Genomic DNA, 21523 nt, shown 5'->3' on the forward strand with positions numbered 1-21523 from the left:
CAAATGAAGTGAGGTTGCTGTGTTTATCTGCTGTGGCTTTGGTTTTGTTGTTGTTGCTGTTGCTGTTGTTGTTGTTGTATTTTTGTTTGGTTTGGTTTGGTTTTGGGAGACAGGGTCTTGCTATGTAGGCCAGGATGGCTTTCAAATACACCATCCTCCTGCCACTACCAACACCCTCCAACCTCCACGTGTTAGGATTATAAATGTGTAGCACAAGGTACCATGAATTCCAGACTGTCCTCATAGTCGATCTATAGCCAAGGATGACCCTGAACTTCTGATCCTCCTGGCACTGGGAATGCTGGAACAGCCTGGGTTATACAGTGCAGAGGCGGAGAGCCAGGGCTTTGTGCATGCTAAGCAGGCTCTCAAATCGTCCCTAGCACACAGGTGACCATTGAAGATTAGTATCTTCACAAACGTCTCACACTCATTTTATCACACTTCCGAAGCAATGCTTAATAATTTGTGATGAAAACGCGAGGGTAACAAAGGATTTACAGATGGGGGAGGAGAGAAGCTGCCTGCATTCCGTGATAAACAGCCACGGGCTTAAGCACGCATCGGATAGCATTTGGATAGTGAATGTTTTTTTTATCTCAGAAGAGAATTATGCTGACAGCCTTTGACACAGGTACACCCACCCGTGAGAGGCATAAACTGGGAGTTAGGGACCAGCTGAGAGTTGGCAGGGCCTACGTGTAAATGATTGTTGTCACCAATCCTCCAGGAATAGTGAACTAACTCAAGAGCCAAGGAGGATTTGACACCACCATGGGCTAAATAGACTGCACTTAATAAGGGGAACTTATTTGTGATCACCAATAAGTTAAAGGTATGGTGTGTTTAAAATAAAAAAAAAAAAGCATCTAGAAATGTTCAAAGGTGTGTCCCTTTCCTAGAAAGGAGGCTTATGTCTTGACATACGGAGCCCTACCTGAGGAAGAAGCCAGCCCAGGAGTTCACATTTGGCTACCCCCAACTATCAAAAACATATAATCTCGTTGTGCCTGATTTCCTTTTTAATTCTTTCAACTTTGTCAAACCTCATGAAATTAAAGTTCCATCGATATCCAAACAGCCCTCAAAGCTATCCTCAAGCTCCCTTTGCCTCCATCTTGAAAAGTTAAATTTACATATATGTGTGCGTGTGTCAATGTATCATATATCATACATGTCATATATATAATATATCCTATAAGATGCACCAAGAATGTAGTTTAGAGGACAAACATTCACCCAGCATGGGTGAGGTCCTGAATGTCCTCACACTACCTGCAAACATAAAAAATACAAACAAAAGCATTGTAAGCTTATAGGTATTCCCTTGTGGCTCACAAGGACCATTAAGAGTGCTTGAAAGTATATAGACCTCCCCAGAAAAATAAGGAATGCATTTCTAAGACGCAAGCTTTTTCATCTAGACAGAGACAGCTGTTTGCTTTCAACAAATACTGGGTCTTCGGAAGACAGTGTCATTTTTATTGCTTTTTTTGGAGTGCTGTGTAAAGCATAGAACCTTACAATTTGCATAGTAAGCAGTTTCCATCTTTTAAATATACTCATGTGATAAGAAAAGATATATGCAGAGGAAATACGTAGGATTTTAGGAATCACCATTTACATTAGAAATCTCTCCATACGAGCATCTTAACTTTAAAAACAGAAAAGGCATCTGCAAAGAACCCCCCAGCCTTCCTCTAAGCAGCCCTTCACTGGGAGACATGAGTGATGGCTGATGACGGCCTCTTAAGAATAGATTCAACAGAAAATGACAGCGGCTCATTCGCTGAGAGTTTCGTCCCAACTTGTTTGGCTACGAATAGGTCTTTTGCGCATCTGTCTATTGTAAATGTGTACTTCTGGTTCTCCTTGACCAAACACTCCCTGTGTTTCTTTGGGGTCTCTTCAAAGGCTCCTTTGACAAATGGTGTTTTCAACTCAGGGCCTGGCTTGTCGCTGAGCGTCTGCTGCAATACTGAGTGGAGTGGATTATGTTTAAGTGGCAAAGGATGCCTGCTGTTTTCTTTACTGATCTTGGTTAAGACGAGCCCTTGAGCTGCCAGGCAGTCCATATCAACAATAGGAGAGAAATTCTGCCCAGGTGGGGAAAAGGCAGACCTCTCTGGGACAGCCTGGTGAGCCTGAAGGTCAGTTCTTGAGGTTGAGACTTCGGGTAGAGGAGGCGGCGGTGGCGGCACCAGGGAGCCTTCCAGTTTGGGTGGCATCATGTCGTGTTCTGCACTAAGCCCGTCCTGAACTCGAGTTCCTTTCAAGTCCCAGCCAGCCCCGGGCTTCAGGGCTTGAACAGAAGTGGTGGTATTTAACAAGTATTGCTGATAGAGGAGGGTGTCACTAATGGGACCACACTTTGGCCAAACTAAAAACCGTGAGGACAGGGGATATTGTCTGTAAGTTGTGGCCACACTGACATTAGAAGAAATCAGTTCCATATTCCCAGACCCTGAATACTGCATAGTGAGATCAAGGCAGGTTGGTAAAAAATTACAGAAGTCCTTGCTTGGCGGCTCCCCTGCTGTGGGGCTGTAGGCACTTTTATAGGAACTGTATTCAGGTCCAGGCACTATACGGTTGGGCAGGAACAAGGCAGCAGCTTGAGAGGTTTCCAACATCTCCCTCTCTTTATATTCTCTCTCCAGCATAATGTTCTCCAACTCTTTATCAGCAAAGGCTCTTCTCTTCCTCATCCTGTCACTAACAGGTGGAGGTAGAGGAAGGGTCCCTCCTAGGTAAGTCTCCGCTGTTATTGGGCGATAGCCTAAAATGAGCAAGCGTTGCAAAAAACAATAAAAAACAAAAACAGATTAACATCCAGACAAGAAAAATCTAGAAATCCAGAAGGCAAAAGTATCATCACAAAGCACAGGGTAACCAGTTACAATTTCATATCACTGGTATTTTCAAATAGAAAGCAAAAGTAGCTGGGCATGGTGGTATACACCTTTAATCTCAACACTTGGGAGGCAGAGGCAGGCAGATCTCTGTGAGTTCAAGGCCAGTCTGGTCTACAAAAGGAGTTCCAAGATAGCCAGGGCTACACAGAGAAACCTTGTCTCAAAAACAAACAAACAAACAAAAGGAAAAGCAAAAAACAAAAGAAGAAAGCAAAAGTATAAGTTTGATGTAATTTAGTTTCCATTTGAGGAAATATGCCCATAATGTAACTTCTGAAAATCATTGTCTTTATTGGCATAGGTATGTCTGCTTGCTTGCTTCAGCTAGTGTATTGTATTGGCTGAGATTTTAGTATTCTTCTCAGATCCACTGACATGGAGAGAGAAATCTGCCCACCTTATTTTAATAATATTTCATTGCCCATATCATCTTTTTTTTCTTTTTGGATTATTATAAAAGATATCTATACCTACAGCTGATGTCACTTTTATTTTCTAAGGATGTCTCATTATGTACACATTGTTACAGCTGTAGAATAATCCAAGGAGAACTAGAGAAAAAAAGAAAAAGAAAGTTAAAGAAGAGTAGTATGAAGAAAAAGAATAAAAGACTTGAGGATATAGAGAAGCAATGAAAAGCTAAAGAGCTGGTCACTAGTCCAAACACACAGGACAACTAGCAACTTAGCCAAGCTTCCCCTTGACCTCTAGAGCAAACAAAGCAGAGCAGAAAGAACAGCAAGGGTGAGGAAAAGACAGCTACGGCTACACTGAAAATCACAAGTCTCGAGCATCTTTCCTCCTGAAGTTCATTCATGTAGGCCAAATGCCAAAAGGGCAGAACAACAGTCAATAGACTACAGAGGAAGTCATGCACAGTTCATGAACAGAGACAAAATCAAAAACAAAAGCTAATATAACATAAAGAGAATGCTGGGAGTATTTCACCACTCCCAAACACTCCCACTAGCAGATTCTTCAGAAGGATCCAGTGTAATATTTGTGTTTACATAGTGACAAGCCCATTATACTCACTTGCAAATAAAATAAAAATCAAAAATGATTGTTTCCACTAGGCTTAGTGTTTGCCAGAAAGTTATTTACTTGAGTTGACTTTTCCATTGAGACCTCAAGTGTCTCAACTTGCTTTGGCAAAATTTCAATTTATCAATGTGGTCCCTACGGTTATAAATGTTTATCCACTTTGCAACCAAATTCACTTTGAATTCTGGAGAACGCTTTCTAAGGTCACAAGTGCACAGCACAGGCTGAGACACAAACTTTAAAACCATCTGGGAACAGCTAAACTCAGAAGCCTCACAAGAAAGAAAAAAAGAAAAGGGAAAAAGAAAAAAACAAAACAAAACAAAACCCCAACTGCCCACTTCAAGGAAGGAAGCCCCCTTTTTTTTTTTAAAGCTGAACCATAAGAAGTGGCAGTGATTAAAAATAGCTTCATTTTAGCTAAAAGGAAATGTAAAGAATGTTAAGGAAAATGGTGATGGCCAATACATTGCTTAGCCAGTCAATAAATAAACACCATTCCTAAATCCAAAACACCATCACTATTTTAAGAAAAATTAACATGTCTCCAAGATTTGTGGGAAGTGAAGACAAGAGGAGAATTAGGCTGCCAGCTGCCCAGTGAGCCTTCAGTTTGCTTGTTTGATTCAAAGCCTTTGCGACTCTACAGCCTTGACTGACAAAAGCCCCGTGAAAGAAGTGTGGGGAAGCAGCAATCTTCGAGATTGCCAAGAAGAAAAACAGTACAAAGCTAAGGCGTTTTGAAACTCGAAGCTAGAGGCTTCAAGCTAGACTCTTGGTCACAGTAGCTATAATCTCTTTGCTTGGTTTACTCTGCCCATTAAACTCCTGGAATAACTAAAAGAGTGGGGGCAGGGATCTTAATTGTTTTCCTTCCCAAAGGTGCCTTCCAGGACCACTGACAGTGCATTTTTGCACGTCCCTCAATGCTGGGTAAATTTCACAGGTGCTGCGGGAGAGCACATTAACTAGTCAGAGGATACTATTTATCGTGGTGGCAAAAGCCTCTGTGAGTACGTGACACGCATTTTCCAGATATGAGTCCCCTTCCCCGAGGCAAACTTTCTAATGAAAATTAGCTCCTTCCTGGGTTAATACACACATCATGCGGCTGAATAATAAGCATCCCTCAGCCCGGGCTTAAAAAGCCAAAGGCCAACTTGACGTTGCTTTACCTTCTAAAATGCTTTTGGCCAACAAACTCGGCGTCCTGACTTGCCTTTGGTACACTGCTTTCCGCTCGAAATTATTCTGTTTCCCCGAAAGCCCCTTCTTGTCCTGTAAATACCAGAAACGATCGTGAGAATAGGGGAGGGACATCCGCAAAACCTTAGAAACTCTCCCCAATCTAAAACGCATTTGTTTTGCCATCTCTTATGAAAAACTGTTCAAAAAAAAAAAAAACCTAATGGGGGCATCCTTTAATCTCAGCGCAGGAGGACTGTGGTTGGAGGCTTGGATGGTTTCCTCCCCAGGGTACATCCACTAAGCTTAAAGTGCCCAGAACCTGCCTCTGAGGACCAAAAATCAGGGCACATTCTCCCCTGGGTGGAGGACACACGATGCGGTGTCAAGATTGAAGGTACTGTGTCTGTCTTATTCTGGAAGGGGAGGTGGGGGTCAGAGGTATGCGAAGCCAAAAGAAACTCTTGCGACGCCACCGAGATCTCCCAAACTAAGCAGAAGAGATCTACACCAACTAGAAAAGAGGTTGAACCTAGGACCAGAGCAACCTGAGCACTCTTCCTGCCCCATCAGGAGGTTTTTCTTTGGAGTCATTAACCACAGTCCGCGACCTCCCGGCAACTGTTAGCAGGTGAGGTCGAATCGAAAGTTTTCCCAGAACTGGCGCAAAAGCGCAATTGTCGAGCACTTACTTGCCTAAAACCTATACTCTGCTCTTGAAACAACAACGACAATAATAACAATAATAAAGATCTCAAAACCTCGCCTAGCCTCAAGACTGAGAGGAGGCTCTGTGAAGCCTTCATCGCTTCCTCAAAGCACCAAAAGTGAAGGCACACAATGAAATATAAACTCCACGGTTAAAAAGTCTCTCAAGGAGAAATTCTGACTCCACAACAGAACTGCACCAGGGAGGCGGGAATGACCTCTAAGTGTTTTCTGGCAGGTCACCTAGTCAGTAGGGCTAAGAGGCTCCTAACTCCACCAGCATTTTGGTCTCACCCGGAAAATGGGCATCAACTTCTGCCTAAGTATCAAGGTAGGGTGACAGCACCTCACTTCATCCTCTGGGCTTCATCCTCTGTAGGCTTTATTAACGCAGGAACTGAACACATCGCACTGTCAACAACCCTCTTCCCTCCCAGCCACTTGCAAAACTAACCCCGAAACATTTTTAGTGACTTTTCCGTAGTCACTACGGACTTTTCCCAAATAAACCTAATTACTTTCGAGGCTTCACTTTGCTCTTTTTAATAGGAGACTTTTCCCAGCCTATTCTGCAGCAATGCCTAACGCTTTCCCTCAGGAGCCCTCAGGCTAGCGTGGGCAGTGTCTGCACCTCTCCTGCAAGGCGACCCGAGGTCGAGGGTCACTAGAGAGTGTGAATGGCAGCCCAGCTCCAGCTGCTAAGGGACTCCTCATTCTGGCTGGGCAAGCACCCTCCAGAGGTACCCCAGACTTGACAGCACCCACCTCAGTGGCCTGCTGCCTCCGGAGCGCCACCTGGGCGGCCATGACACGCTGGCGCTCTACCACTAGCAGGCAGTTGGCGCACTGGCAGTCCCGCCAGCGACAGAAGCGCTTGTGGCCCTTAAGACAGGACACTACGCCGTGGTTACGGCAGCGCGCGCACTTGGGCGTGCGGCTCAGTTTGCGCGGCTCTGCGCCACCGCCACCCGCGGTGGCACCGCGCTCCGGGGCTACAGCGGCGGCTGGCAGCGCCTGAGCCGCGGGCGGTGGCCTGGGTGCCAGTCCACCGGGCTGCTCTGGCCCGCCGGGCCCCTCCGGGGACACGCCAGAGTCCTCGCCATCACCCTCGTCCTCCGCGTCTTCGTCCTCCTCGTCTTCGTCCTCATCTTCCTCGCCGTCCCCATCCGCCGCCGACGGACTGGGTCCCTGCGGTGTGGCCCGCAGCGGAGTCCCACAGACATCTTCCTCCAGCTCCAGGCTCTCCACGTCGATCTCCCAGTCCCCAACTCCCGGGACTGCCTGCCCTTCCGTCATGGCACTAGGCTCCGGTTCCGCTGGGTTGCCCGCACGCTAGGAGGACAGAAAGAGGCCCGAAGACCCACCCGGTTGCAATCAGGGACCCTCTATGAGCCTCAGCCCATAACTTCTGCAAGGTCAGCCTCCCCCCTGAGTTACCCAGTTTCCTTCTAGTACCTACAATACAGGCCACAAGAGTGTAGAGGTCTCAGGGTCCCACAACTCAACGAAGGTTATATTTTTACTTAATTCCAAGTGGTCTGTGCACCTGACCTTTAACCGCAGCCCTGTCTGGCCTTTCGAGACAAGTCACCCACTGACTTTAACACACTCGCCAGTCTCAGCCACTTGTCAAGCTTTTCCACAGCCAGCTAGCACGTCCATGGTGCATATGAAAATGTCAGCGGGACAACTAACTTTCCTTTGACTACAGGGAACCTTGAAACCACATTTCCCAAATGTCCCTCAGTGACCTACGCCATCACAAAGACTCTAGAGAGGTTCCCCTAAACCAACGCTGTGTTTTGACTGGAGGGCCCACGCACACACGGAGAGTGAGGGACACTAGCCATAAAGGCACAGAAGCTCGTCTGACATCAGTAGTGCTTGGGCCGCTCACGGTGGATAGAACTTGATTATCATCTTTAAGGCAAGACAACCAGAAACAGAAAGGATCAGTGATGATGACTCATGCCCATGCCCTCCCAGACTCGCGAGCGGCGGCTACATCACAGCACTCACCAAGACTCGGAGGCTCGGGCTAGCAACCCAAGTTAAAAGATTTCCAGCTTTAGGATCTGTCCCTGGAGCTGCTAGGCGCGGGAACAACTTGAAATGGGTCTGACAGAAGGAGGCCGGAGCCCACTGGATGGTGCCGAGGGACAGAGGCAGGAGGCGAGTCAAATCCTCAGCAACCTCACCCCGTACATCCCAAATTCTACAAAGTTCTGTTCGGTCCTCTGCAGCCTGGGTCGCTTCACGTCGCTTTCCACCTCTGGCCCAAACTGGACAGGAAAGGTCGGGCTTGCACCTAGGACTCCGCCTCAGGAGCCTTCAGCTCGCCTTCGGAGCAGCGTCACTCACCGTAGTCCCGGGCCTCCGCTCCCCTTCCTAGTATTATCCACCCACCCATACCCACCCCCAAGCTCCGCGTCCTCTGATTGGTCGGTTGTCAGGCGGTGTGTTCGCCGATTGGTCGAAGCCTTCGGGCTGAGAGCCCTCCTCCTCAGCACAGGGGAAGCTTTCCCTCCCAGCGCTGCTGCGCCTGAGTCCGCCAGCCGTCCTTCGCTGCAGCGGGGTCCCTGCTCTGGAAGCTGAAACCTGAAAGTGCGGGCGGCGGCGGCGAAGTCGACGTTTACCTCCAGGACTAGGGAAAAGCTGAGTCGTACTCTTATGCTTCGCGCTGTTCTTGAGAAGGTAACTAAGAAGAAGAGATCAGAAAGGTTAGCATTGATTTCTATCAATGTTATCGTCTCCGGTATTTAACCAGCTGGGCAGCGAGAAGAGGCCACTCTAAAGGGGCACACTGGCATCTTTCTCTCCTCATGAACAAGTCCATGTTTATCTTGCAGGACAGCGCCTAGTTGCCTTACAAATATCTGTATTTTGTGAATATGTATGAAGAGCAAAAACAATTCCTTACACTCAGAGAGCTTGCAAAACAGGTGGCCAAGTCACTACAACTCACCTACATTTTCCTGTCGTCAGTGGATAGCTCAGTCCATGGAGATAATCCACGCTGTTAGCAATTTAGATACGAAACTATACAATCTAATATACAAAACGTTTCCAAAGCTGTCTTTTGGCGTGCGTAAATAAGTGTTTATAAAGAAAATAAACTTTCTTCCCTCTTTCAAACCATCCTTCACAAAAATGTTTGAAAAAAGTTAAATTTCCCATGAATCAAAAACAAGTCCCTTAATCTGCGTTCTTATCTTGAGCTAAATTTAAAATCTCATCGATGCTTTTCTAAGCTCACTTTTAGATCACGTCCTCTGCAAATAGAGCGGCTTTAAAAACGGATTGTCTTTTTGTTTTGTTTTGTTTTTTTTCTGGACACGCAGTAGACCAGTGATGGACATTTGTTAAAGGGAGAAATTTTTGGAACTGGTCGTAACTTTCCTCTAACCAGCACCTGTCAAAAAGTTCTGAGTCAATCAAGCTTGCCAACGTGAGAACAAAGGCTAACCGGAAACGCAGGTACTCTCTAGCCCTTAGTGAGGTTGAGTTCCTCTTAGGTGGGTTGGGCACTGGAGCCGCTTTTGTGCCTGCTTTTTCCCTGAGCCAAGGTGATGTCCAGCTAAGTTCATAGAGGTGGCTTTCATACGTTCCCCATAGATGTTTCAGTGTCTCTGGGGGTCTTCAGGGGCGACTTGTTAGTCTCAAGGCTCCCTTAGACAGTTTCACTGAGGCACACAGGAACCAACTTTTGGTACCCCTGCCTCAGGACCTCCTAGCGCTGCTACTTCTTCTTCTTCTTCTTCTTCTTCTTCTTCTTCTTCTTCTTCTTCTTCTTCTTCTTCTTCTTCTTCTTCTTTTAACCTGGGTGGGAGCGTTTGAGTTCTTGACTACAATAGAAACATGTTTTCTAACTTCCGTTTTCTCCAATGATGAAAGTAGGGGTCCTGAGAGACCCATTGTGCTGGGGAAAGGCAAGAACTAGGGCAAGAACCTTGGACCATCAGGATAGCCTCTGCCCTAAAGTGGCAGAAAGTAGCGCTCTCAGCTGAAAATACTCACAGATAATTTGTCGAGGTTTCTTGATTATTGTGGTTGTTGCTTTGTTTTGTTTTTGTTTTCCTAGCTCCCCTGCATCCCTTCAGATTTTAACACTTGGAATCGGGAACAGATCCACCATGATAGGATTAGGCACGGGTCTTCTGTGCCTTGCTTCGGTTTTTTTGTTTGTTTGTTTGTTTTTGGTTGGTTTTTTGGTGTTGTCATTTGTTTGTTTGGTTTGGGTTTTTTTTTTATCAAATCATGCTGAGGTTTTTTTTTCAGCACACACACACACACACACACACACACACGCACACGCACACGCACACGCACACACACTACTTCTCTACCTTTGCAAACAGGCTGTGTGCATCTGCCCTCCGACTGAAAACTGAACAGTAAATCCACTACTCCTACCCTGCCAGATAGTGTGGATGACAGTCTGGGTTTTTATTTGTGGCTTGTACAGCCCCTAAGAAGAAAGAAGATAGAATAACTAGCCCTTTGTCAGTAATTTTAAATATCAACAAGGTTGAGGAAATAGGTTTGCTCACTCCTATACGGTGGCCGTGGCGGTGGCGGAGGCGGGAGGCGGGAGGGAAAGCTTGAGTAGCTGCTTCCTGAACTGAAAGTAAACAGATTATGGAGCCCAGCAGCCCTTAGACTGGTTCAAACTTTAAGCAACACTTCAGGAGGAGACAAATAGTATTTGTGTGCATGAACCAGTTAGATGAAGCCAAAAACAGGGAAGTGGGACTTGGGGTTAGGGGAGCAAACTCAGAGGACCAGCCCTTGGGAGTGTTGGAGGGCAGAGACCAGACTCCCCATTGCAGGGCTCGCTGGAGGAAACTAAGCCTCCCTGCTTAGCTAGACTTCTGGGCCACAGATGGAGGCTCCCCCTGGCAAAGGGAGGCATCTTCTCCAGCACCTCATAGACAGGCAAAACGCAGGGCAATAGCTTCATCGCTGCCAGCTGATACCCTTCTCCTCCACTGTGCCCCTATCTCCTGTGCCCCTCCCTCCTTATACCACCATTGTCACCTGTGAGCTTCAGGACGTGTGGCTATAACCAAGAGCCTGTTAGATTACATCCTCTCAGTTGAAGTCCTCCAGGGAACTGCTTTCCCACCAACCAGAAAGTGAGATGGTTCTAGGGATGAAGGTGGGGATTTATCCTAAGAACATCAAGAAGTCCAAGATACTCCCTTACTAAAAGTGAAATTGTGTGCACTTCTTCTGAGGGTGAGTGGCCATGTGTTAATGGTTGGCTGCTGCTCTGAAGAAGTCCAGGGTTAGGGTCTCTGGTGCTGGATGCGGATGCCCTTCCAGTTGGCTTTATCTCTTGAGTGGCCAGAGCTGAGATGGCTCAGGCAGCTGATCATGATTGAAAGGAGGAAGAAGAAAAGGGAGCCCAGGGTTTCTACTCCAGGGACTGTCTATACTGCATCTGAGGCAGAGAACTTAAAGTGACCACAAGTTTCCTATGGCTGAGGCTGTAAAAGTGGCTTTAGCCAGAAACTGCACAGGGGTCATAAAAGGAGGCTCTTTGATCTGTAGATAGGCCTCCTTGTGGAGATCTCCAGTAAGCCAATGTAAACTTAGACTTATTAGCCATAGAAGGTTGATGGCCCTGAGTCTGCTAACTTATTTGTGAATCTACAGGGAAATGAAAAAAAAAAATAAGAGAGAGATAGAAAATAAACCACTCACACACATGCATTCAAGAGAAAAGGTGGATGAAATTAAGCATTTTACTTCAACTGAAGTCAGGTTTCCCAATCTCCACACATACATTCAAGAGAAAAGGTTCAAGAGAAAAGGTGGATGAAGTCAGCCATTTTAACTTCAAGTGAAGTTAAACTTCCCAATTTCAGCACTGTTTATTGTAGATGACCATACTTATACTTCTGAGAAAAGGGTATTACGTCATGGTCCAAAAAAAGGCAATTAATCACAAAAACAGATGAATTCTAAAATACAACAGGTTACATGTTTTAAATCTAAACATTTCTTATCTAAGTATCCATTACATAAGTTCACAGTGAGTTCAGAGTGACTAGGCCTAAAAGTTACAAGAATATACAACTTATCAATTAGGATTGACCTAACTATACATTATCCAGCTATCTCTCAGCTCATAATGAGTTCAGGACAATAAGAAACAGAGTATTTCAGACATCTCTAGATAGCTTCATTCCACTTGGGTTCATGTGAAGTTTAAACAAACTTGCCTATATTTATGGTGAAATACCAGGATTTGTGGTGCCATTGGAGTGGAGGCCTATCTGAAGCCACAAATCTACTACAAGGCTATCCTTAGTAAGGCATCTGGAGGTCCACAAAGGTATTTATTGTATTCATAAGCTAACCTTTAAAAGTATTTGAATCAAATCAGGAATTTCATAATCAGGGATTAATTCATTCTGAATTAATAGTACATCTTCAACAAGATCCTGTAGGAAGTTTGCTCAATCAGAGCAGGCTGAAACCCAGAAAGTAACAGTTCACACCAATGCCAGATGTATTTATTTTTGGTTATTCCAGACAGAATTTCTCTGTGTAATCTTGGCTGTCCTGGACTCACTTTGTAGACCAGACTGGCCATGAATGTAGTCCTGGCTGTAGTCCTGGAATGTAGACCAAGCTGGCTTTAGACTCACAGTGATTCACCTGCCTGTCTCCTTGGGTGCTGGGATTAAAGGCATGCACCACTATGCCTTGCTCTAATGCCAGATTTTAGAGAAATGCAACAAAGCACAATTGACAGGGCAGTCAGAGGTTGGAAGCAATTCTGGGGTACATCACGATACAGACCTTGCAAACACTGGATCACCTCCAGAGATCTCTCATGCCTACTGGACTTCCCCCAAATCAGTGGCTCCTGACAGCATGTCAGAGGCTGGAAGCAGTTTTGGGGGTGCATCATGGTACAAGACCTTGCAAACACCAGATCACCTCCTAGACAACCCACATGCCTAGTGAGCTCCCTTAACAGGGTGGCGCCTCACAGCCATTTTTTTGCATCCTTTTATTGCACTGCCAAAGGATTCCACAGCCACACAAACTGTTCAGTAAACTAAGTATTCAGAAGGAATAGAGGTGAGGGAGCCTTCTTTCCAGCTGGTTCTAACAGGCTATGAGACCTGGATCAATTATCTTTCTGCATCTTGGGAAGAGTGACCTTTCCTGGCCTGGTGTATGAAAACTTCAGCTAATAAGGATAGAGTGGTCACACAGTGGGACCACCATGCTTGACCTCCTTTTCCTTCTAAGGCTAGCACTTGCATCCAGTGAGAGCCTGGCTTCTCTTCATCTACTCTTAAAAAGACCTTCCTTGATTCGGGACTCTTTTGTGAGGAAACAAATCCCTCCTAAAAGGAACCTGGAAACCAAGGACATCTACACTGAGACACAAGCACAGTTTTTCCCAGTGCTTTCTGAGCTGCTGCAGGGTTCTCTTGTGAGCTGTGGAGGTTTTTTTTTTTTTCCTTCCCCTTCTGACTCAGGTGGGTGAAGGTGGAACGTGTCCTCAATTGCTTCTGGCTCCCTTTGCCTAATCTACACACACACACACACACACACACACACACACACACACACACACACACCCCTCCACCCCTTCCTGCCTCAGCACTATTTGACCTCACCAGCTGATAAGCTTGCCCTCAAAAAATCAAAAGGACAGGAACAAAGGGAGGGGGCGGGGGCTTTCCTTGGTAGAAGTGGCTTGCTTGCTTCCTCCAAACACCTGTCCAAAAATAAAAACATTTCAAAGAAGGCACGCATGTGTCAGATTGGCTCCCATTTGCTGTACAATCCCTTGCACACAGCCCACTAGAATGCCCCCTGAGTCACCCAGCTCAGCTACTCCTGTCTTTACCACCTAAGGCTGTTTTGAGTCTCCACCCTAGCCCTGCAGCTTTCACCCACTCAAGTAGCCCCAGGACCTATATGGTGACCAATAAAGGGAACCTAGGAGACCACCACCAGCAGCAGCAGCAGCAGCAGCAGCTTATACCCCCTAGCTAACCCTAAAGCTGAGTGCCAGGTGGTCTGGGCACCTTAGTATTACAGGGCTTTGCTGTGGCTGACTGTGGCTCTGGTTTCTTTAGAGATGACCTCAAGCCCATGTCCTCTTGTGGAAAGCAACAGTGTCACACAGTCTGACAACTTTAACTGGCTATGAACACAGTGAAATAAATAATCCCAGATGGGACCACAGAGATACGATTTCCCAATTTACTTTTCGAAATTAGATCTACGACCTGTCACACCCGATGGGGGTGGAGGTGAGCAAAGAGCGCATTTGGGAGATAGCTGCTCTCCAGCAGAATGGTTAGCAAGCCCCCCCCCCTGCTTTTGCAGCCTGAAAAGCAAAGGAACCCTCCTTCCTTCTTTCCTTCTTGTTCCTTCCGTGGGAAGCTGGCTAAAGGAGACACTGAAAACGGGAAGGGAGCAACAGCTTGCCGAGTGCGTGGGGGACGGGGTGCATAGCGATATAAAGGCAGTGTGGCACTAGAGAGGCTTTGGCTATTTCTGGTCCACCACAATGCCCTCCTATGTTTTATGAACCGTGCCCTTCCGAGATAGGATACAGAATCCCATGCACAAAGTGAAGCAATCTTGCGGCATATGTTCAGGGCCTGTCGGCCACCCTGCCTGCCCCAATCCCAGGCAACCTCTGAGGGCCAGTGACTGGAGGAGGAGCTGAGCTCAACTCACTCCTCACTCGGAGGCCATCTAGCAACCAAGTATTCCACGGGAGGCACTCGGGACTAGATTCTAACCCAGTGGTGGTGACCTTATCATAGAAGGCAGTCAGGAGATTGTATGTGTCAAGTGCCTCCTTGCACACACACCCTTATGAGGACTGAGTAGAAAACAAGCCTTTTACCCTTGAGAACTTTCCATCCCCTACCCCTGTGCTGGAGTGTGTCCGTGTTAGCTTCCATGCCATCCTCCCGTATTTTCCCAACAGTCTAACCAGCGAGGTAGGGGAGCAAAGTGCCGGGTCCTGCAGCTCCAGGAAGAGTGAACCATCTTCCTTGGGTATGACCCACCACCACCACCCTGCCCCGCAGGTCCTTGAGCTTAGACTGAAGGAGTCAGATTCAATGGTTTCTAGTTGTTCCACCGAACATGAAAAACTGTACAGAAATCGTACAGCGATGGCCTGCTTGCTCCAGCTAACAAGAGCAGAACTGTAGGGGGTGGGGATAGAAACACTGTGTGGCACTGATTCAGACCAACTGGTGACTTTCGCCTGCCCCATCTTTCTGCCATTTATCCTGGGGGGTGGGGGTGGGGAGGTGCCTGAAAACCAAATCTATCCATTAGGGAAGGGCGGCCACCCCCAGTCTCACAAAGAACTTGCTCCCAGAGTTTAAACCCAATGGGATCTATTCCACTGACAAAAAGAGGCCCCCCACAAATCACAAACTGCTTGTGACCCCGTGATTTCTAGACTAGGCCTGCTTTGCCTGGATTTTAGGCAAAAACCCAGTAGGCCAATTATACAGCTTTATCTTAAGTTCCTTCACTCTGGGATCTGGGTATGGGTCCTGAAGAGGGCCAAAATATTTTCCTTCCTGTAGATCCAGGATTCTCTCTGAATAGCAGCAGACATGCTGAGGGGGGCCGTCTCCCTCTTTGCCTCTCAACTCTTCCAGCCTGGAAGGTGACTGGCCCAAAGCCGACTCCAGGGCCTCTAACAGGGTCTGGAACGGAGTGTGAGGAAAGAAGGAAGCGAACTCTACTTGGCTGCTTGTCTAGGTAACAAGTGACTGTCCAGGACCTCAGGGTGACTAAAGTGTGATCCTGGTCCTCCAATCCAAATGGCAAAAACACACAGGCCCTAAAAGGGGGCATGACTTGCATAAAAGGGATTCTTTCCATGGATACACTAAGTGGCAAATGAGGGAAAAAACGAAAGGAAGGAAGGGGGAGAGGGGAGAGAAGAAGGTGGGGTGCAATTGTAAACTAGGTCTCTGGGGATCCTGTTCTGTTCAGTTTCACCAGCTGAAGCAGCCCGGAAGTTGGGCCTTTTGCTTCACCATTGCTCGTGACGTTTCTGCATTGTGAAGAGGTTGAAAGGGAACTAAGTCATTGCTGGAATTCTGAATATGTCTGGGTGGGTGAAAAGAAAAAAAAAAAAAGGAAGAGACTTGCCTGAGTGTTTTCCCATGGGGGTTGTAGGGAAGCGAGAGAGGGGGAAAGAGGGGTTCAGGCCAGCTGGAACAGGCCTTTTTACTTTACTACAAGGCCGAAGAAATCTTCTCTTTGAAGAAGCTGACCCCCAGAGAGTAGGCGGGCGTTCCACGGGAGATGAGCCATTAGAAAGGCGCGAGCTAGGTTCTTGCTGGTTTAACGTGGCTGGAGCGCAGGTGCAGGAAACTCCAGCCCCTTCTCAGGTCCACCTAGAGAGTCCCAAAGCCCTCCACCCTTGCCCTTTCTTTCGTAGAAAATTTATTGACGGGGTGAAAGCAGGCTAACAAAAAGGCAGCCTCGTGAGCTTCAGGCCTTACAAGAATGCTTTGATCCCCTCCAGTGTCTCTCGCAGTGCCCAAAAAAGCTTGGGATCCCTGGGGACCGGCCAATGTCTCAGGGGTCCAACCTTCCCAATGCACAAGAAGGCCGCGCGGGGGCGCTGTGTGAGGCCACGTTCGCGCGCGGTTGGGGGAAAAGGATTCCCGGGCCTGGGAGACAAGTGTAGCCACTGGCTTACATCCTCAGCCCTCCCACTAGCTCTGCCAGGCAAGCCTAGCGGGTGGCAGGCTCTGGTAGAAGGACCTATCATCACACAGGAGGTCTACCTCCTTGGGTGTCCTGACTACATCTTCTAGCTGCCTTGTAGTCAGTATCTGCAAAAAATGGAAGGCTCACACTCCAGATCCTCCAGATAACTCCAGATACACTGACCCCTTAAGGTGGAAGGCGTCATAATCATTTTGGACGCACATTTTGTCAGATTCAGAGACCGACCCTTGCAGCAGGCAGCAGGTTCCAGAGGAGCAAGAGAACAAAATCTCAATCTGAGGCCATCCCTCTTCTCTGAAAGACTTAGCTGCTGCCGGGACTCAGAAGTAGAAGGTTCCAGATGCCTTTGCATAAGGCCTCCCCTACAGCCTTCAGCAGGAAGCTAACTCAGTTTCCCTGAGCACACATTACAGAACTGCCCCCCATGCCACACCCACCTCACCCACCACTCCTGCTTCCGCTTTCTAAATCCCGAAATAAATAAATAAATAAATAATGGTTTAAGACCCTGAGGACCTTTTGATTTCCACTGGTTTTTCAGAATTCCACTCTGCAGCAAACGATAAAGCTTCAAAGTTTGGTGGTAGGAAATGTACCCAAGACTATTTCCACCAAAGAACAGGTCATAGCAAGCTGTGGGGACTAGCCATGGCTCTGGAAGCACACAAAAACCACAAATCATTTCTGGGGACCCTGAGGAGTTTTGCACACTTCACTTTCTGTGCCTCTGTTTCCTCGCTTATAAAACCCAGACTCTTGACAATATCAGGTTTACAATGGCAAAAACAAAGTAAATGAGATAGTATTGTGAGTATAAAGCACCCAGGTCGCCCTTATCTAATTGTTTTTTTCAAGTCGGAAACACCACGTCCTTGGTTATAGGTAGATAAAGTCAAAGAGGGCAGTCTCCTAAGGATCACAGATGGAGTGGCAGGTCCTGTGTTGTGAATACTCCAGCAACACTTGCCTCTCAAAGGAAGCTGCCATTCCAACTCCGTCTCAATCAAATAAAAATGCAGACTTACCTTTCTTTCGACAACAAGGAACCAGCCTTCCAAGTGTTTATACAAAATTGCAAAGCGTGAAGGGCACACCCTCCTTACTTTGAAGAGCAGAAAGGTTGCAGCAAGGAGACAAAGCCTTAATAAATAAACTGTTTGGTCTCAGTACTCACCATTTCTCTTCCTGAGAAACTATTACTGAGGCCAGAAAGGACAGTCAGGCTTCCGTTATTATAACTCACAGCCCGTTTCCAACTAGAACTTTCAGCTGGGCTGATTTTTGTTTGCTAGCTTGTTCTGTTGTTTTTGTTTGTTATTATTGTTGTTTCATTCTCTTATTTAGGGAAAAACTTAACAATGCACAAAAATCAGCCAGACTGCATAAGATCTACTAAAGCGAACTAGTAGAATAATATCAAAGCAATCTAATACAATAACAATGCACAAGAAAATAATAACATCCACACAGCCGTTAGGCAGCTCAGTCACTGCCACCCCTGAATGCACAACATGCTTGGGAGGTCTGCTGCAGCTGTGCCCATTTCCTGAGTATATACCAAAAGAACAGAACTTCTGGGGCCTGGCCTTCGATGCGTTGTATGCTTCACAATCATCAGTTGAATCATCTGTGCAAGAGACTCATCAACTGAGCACCCAGCTTGATGCCAGTGCACAAGGGAGGAGACACAGGGGGCTGAAGTGAATAACAGATCTACAGTCTAGTCTAGAAACTTAATTATACCCTCCTTGATCTTCTAAATAACTTGGGAGATATTCTTTAAAACACAGCCATGACTCCCTCAAACAGTAGGGTTGCTGTGCTATAAGGGACTAAAACTAGCTCCTTTAGCAGAAAAAAAACATACTATATATATATATATATCAACCCTAGCTCTAAAACTGTAAGCCTATTGGCTCCTCCCAATCAGTAACTGTCTCTTTAAGACTTCTTCAGTCATGTCTCACTCATACCAACAACCTTCCAGCATCGCTAATAAACAGGGTTTTTATTTGGTTTTGTTGCTTTTTTCTCTCTCTCTCTTTTGGTTTTCCTCTATCCCAGTTTGCACAATACACAAACACATCTGTACACTTACCTTTCATCCACTTAAGCATTGCAAAGTCACTAAACTTGGCTTATAGGTTCCAAAAGGAACCAAATCTGGCTTCAGTGTGAAGTCCAACCCGATGCATGCAAGCACAGAATCAATTCTCCAGTTGTGCTGTTCTCTGTAGTATTCCCAGAGGTCCTTATATTGTTTGGCAAATCTATAATGCAATAAATAGTGATGGGTCCCTCACATGTGGCGTTAAGATTTGCTCAGCCAAAAAAAAAAAGATTTTTTTTTCTGCAATCTTTCAAAAAATATATCACTTGGTTTGTTGTCTTGAAGTTAGTTTGTACTCTGGCAGCTTCCTTTAAATGTCAACCAGATGTGGAGTCCCATTACGATGTCCTCCTTTTTTTTTTTTTTTAATAATACTTGTCCCCAAAGATTGTTGGTGTTTTAAAACAGTTGTTCTTCAGGAGTCTTCTGTCTGTTTCTGACCGAAGATAAAATATTTTAAAACTCAGTGAGTTTCCTCCCAAAACACATGTTCTAATTTTCCTTTCTGGCTACAGACTCCTGGCTCCTGCCGTTTCAATGGTTTTTTTTTTTTCCAAGTCACCACTGGAGTGGAGGAAACAGCGGTCCGTAGAAGGGACCTGTCAATCATAGCCTTTTCCTTCCCTTCCCGGTCACACACACAGTTCCATTCAAAGCTCCTGTCTGCACCGCTTTCCAAAAATATTATCCTTGTGGGATGAAATTTTTCACGCATAAACTCAGCTCGGCTGAGTGACCTTCTTCTTTTCTAAAGAAAGTTTGAGAAAACAAATTCTTAGTTATTTGAGTTAGCAAATGCTGCTTTTCAAATCTAGACGTATGTGTGTATTAGTCATTGAGAGGAACTCATGAATTGACTCTGTAGTGAGCAAACCCTTGAGCCCTTCGCAAGTCACCAAATACTTGCTAAAAGTGAGAGTGGTTTATAAATCATTTTAGATTACAGATCCTACAATATTCATTAAATCTTTAGGATGGCAGGATTATTCCCGTTTCTCTGTGGAGCCACAATAAGAATAAGCATTCATTATTGCAGGAGTATGTGCATTTTATAGCTCAGATTTTTTTTAAAAAAAAACTATAATTCTGTTATCATACCTATAAGAACAGTTCTTCTTTGTTTTTCTGCTTTGAAAATAGTTCCTCTGTTTTTTTTTAAGTGCAGGGCATAAAAGTATCTCTAATATTGTACAAAAATATAAAATGAAGTTTCAGGATCTTGGGTGGTACAGTTGTAGCTTGGTGAGTGCTTGCCTGGTATATGTAAGACCCTGGGTTTAATCTCCACGCACTTGGGGGTGATGGTGACAGGGGTCCAAACACCTGGAACTTTCGAAGACAATTCATATCATGCATATGTGTTGTTTTCTGGAATTAATTCTTAAATGTAATTTTTGACAACTGTACATAACAATGAAAGTGGCATCATCTTTGCCTTTGTCTGTATTATTCTTTTGTCTTTTTTTTTTAACGTGTGTGAATGTTTTGCCTGCATGTATGTCCATGTACCACGTGTGTCCTTGGTGTCTAAAGAGGCCAGAAGAGGACATCAGATCACCGAGAGCTAAAGTTTCAGACAGCTGTGGGCTGCCATGTGTGTGCCAGGAATCATACCTGGGCCCTCTGCAAGAATAGCTGCTGAGCCACCTTTCCAGTCCCTTGTCTGAATATTTTTAATGCATAGAGATTCTATTCTTAAAATCTTTCATACTTGATACAAATAAAAATAGGATTTTAAATCTTTGCTAAAGATCTGCTTTTCGTGTTATGTTTCAAGGCTAGGGATCAAACCCCAGGACCTTGCATTTCCTAGGCAAGCACCATGCTACTTGGCTACGTACCCAGCCCAGTACCTCACTCCTATTCCATTGTAAGTTTTCTCAAATGTATAAAATAACTACACTTAAACATATATGAACTGTGGTACTTCTTGTGGGGGAGAAAGAAGTTTCTATAGAACCAACCACTTAATTTCTTCTTCTTCTTCTTCTTCTTCTTCTTCTTCTTCTTCTTCTTCTCCTTCTTCTTCTTCATTGCTTACAAAATTTTAGATGAGGGTAGCCAAAAATAGGGTTTTTAAAAAATTATTCAGTTATGGATATTTTCTAACAGAGGAGGTAAGAGAACAAGTCAACACGTGAGGAGTTACTCAAGAGTGACAGGCAGAGACGAATGCACGTGATGTCACTTCCCTTACTACTCTTCTGTGCTATTAGAATCCTCCCTTGGAGACTCTCCTTGCAGCCCTGCCTTCCTCTGGAGTCTTATTCAAGCAAGCAGTAATTGCCTTTAAGCCAAGTCAGCCCTGCTAAGGTTCAGCACAAATCTATTGAGAGTCTAGGCAGCTGCCTACAGTAAAACTAGAATGGACAGACAAGCTACACACATACATAGTCCACCACCAGCCCCCCTGTGGGTACAGCCAAACCTAAGCTACACACATACATAGTCCACCACCAGTCCCCCTGCGGGTACAGCCAAACCCAAGCTACACACATACATAGTCCACCACCAGCCCCCCTGCGGGTACAACCAAACCCAAGCTACACACATACATAGTCCACCACCAGCCCCCCTGCGGGTACAACCAAACCCAAGCTACACACATAGTCCACCACCAGCCCCTGAGGATACAGCCAAACCCAAGCTACACACTTAGTCCACCACCAGCCTCCTGCGGATACAGCCAAACCCAAGCTACACACATAGTTCACCACCAGCCCCCCTGTGGATACAGCCAAACCCAAGCTACACACACAGTCCACCACCAGCCCCCCTGGGGATACAGCCAAACCCAAGCTACACACAC

General features: G+C 46.0%; 1 protein-coding gene and 2 long non-coding RNA genes across 8 annotated transcripts in view; 1 reads left to right on the forward strand and 2 right to left on the reverse strand.

Annotated features, from left to right (window-relative positions):
* Positions 1–1458: 1458 nt before the first annotated feature.
* On the reverse strand, positions 1459–8175 carry DMRT2 (doublesex and mab-3 related transcription factor 2). Of its 6 annotated transcripts, none has more exons than XM_084764262.1 (5): positions 7872–7994; positions 6618–7184; positions 5135–5237; positions 3390–3466; positions 2643–2779 (listed from the first exon to the last, which is right to left on the reverse strand). In XM_084764262.1, the coding sequence occupies exons 2-4, from the start codon at positions 7146–7148 to the stop codon at positions 3411–3413; spliced, it is 690 nt and encodes a 229-aa protein (XP_084620388.1). In that variant the 5' UTR covers positions 7149–7184; positions 7872–7994; the 3' UTR covers positions 2643–2779; positions 3390–3410. The 6 variants fall into 6 exon arrangements, with proteins under 6 accessions (XP_084620383.1, XP_084620386.1, XP_084620384.1 ...); XM_084764261.1 differs by having other exon boundaries at positions 2645–2779; positions 3386–3466; XM_084764257.1 differs by lacking the exon at positions 3390–3466 and having other exon boundaries at positions 1459–2779; positions 7872–8175.
* A 172-nt stretch (positions 8176–8347) lies between these two features.
* Positions 8348–21523, forward strand: part of LOC311588679 — a 28485-nt gene continuing 15309 nt past the window's right edge. Inside the window, exons 1-2 of the long non-coding RNA XR_014776294.1 lie at positions 8348–8572; positions 9194–9329. This is a non-coding gene — a long non-coding RNA (uncharacterized lncRNA). The remainder of the gene's footprint in view (positions 8573–9193; positions 9330–21523) is intronic.
* LOC311588681 lies at positions 13282–21095 on the reverse strand. Its single transcript, XR_014776295.1, has 3 exons — positions 20679–21095; positions 18703–19462; positions 13282–13596 (listed from the first exon to the last, which is right to left on the reverse strand). It is a non-coding gene; the product is annotated as an uncharacterized lncRNA (long non-coding RNA).

This window comes from Acomys minous (assembly GCF_964271855.1).
Source record: "Acomys minous genome assembly, chromosome: 2".
Classification (NCBI taxonomy): domain Eukaryota; kingdom Metazoa; phylum Chordata; class Mammalia; order Rodentia; family Muridae; genus Acomys; species Acomys minous.

What these genes read in the sequence shown, in the direction of transcription:
- DMRT2 (XM_084764257.1), bottom strand. Translation starts at nt 7,148, where the DNA reads ATGACGGAAGGGCAGGCAGTCCCGGGAGTTGGGGACTGGGAGATCGAC. An exon ending in GGAGGCAGCAGGCCACTGAG is followed by an intron (nt 5,238 to 6,617) that starts GTGGGTGCTGTC and finishes TGGTATTTACAG; the next exon opens with GACAAGAAGGGGCTTTCGGG. An exon ending in GGCCAAAAGCATTTTAGAAG is followed by an intron (nt 2,780 to 5,134) that starts GTAAAGCAACGT and finishes TGCTCATTTTAG; the next exon opens with GCTATCGCCCAATAACAGCG.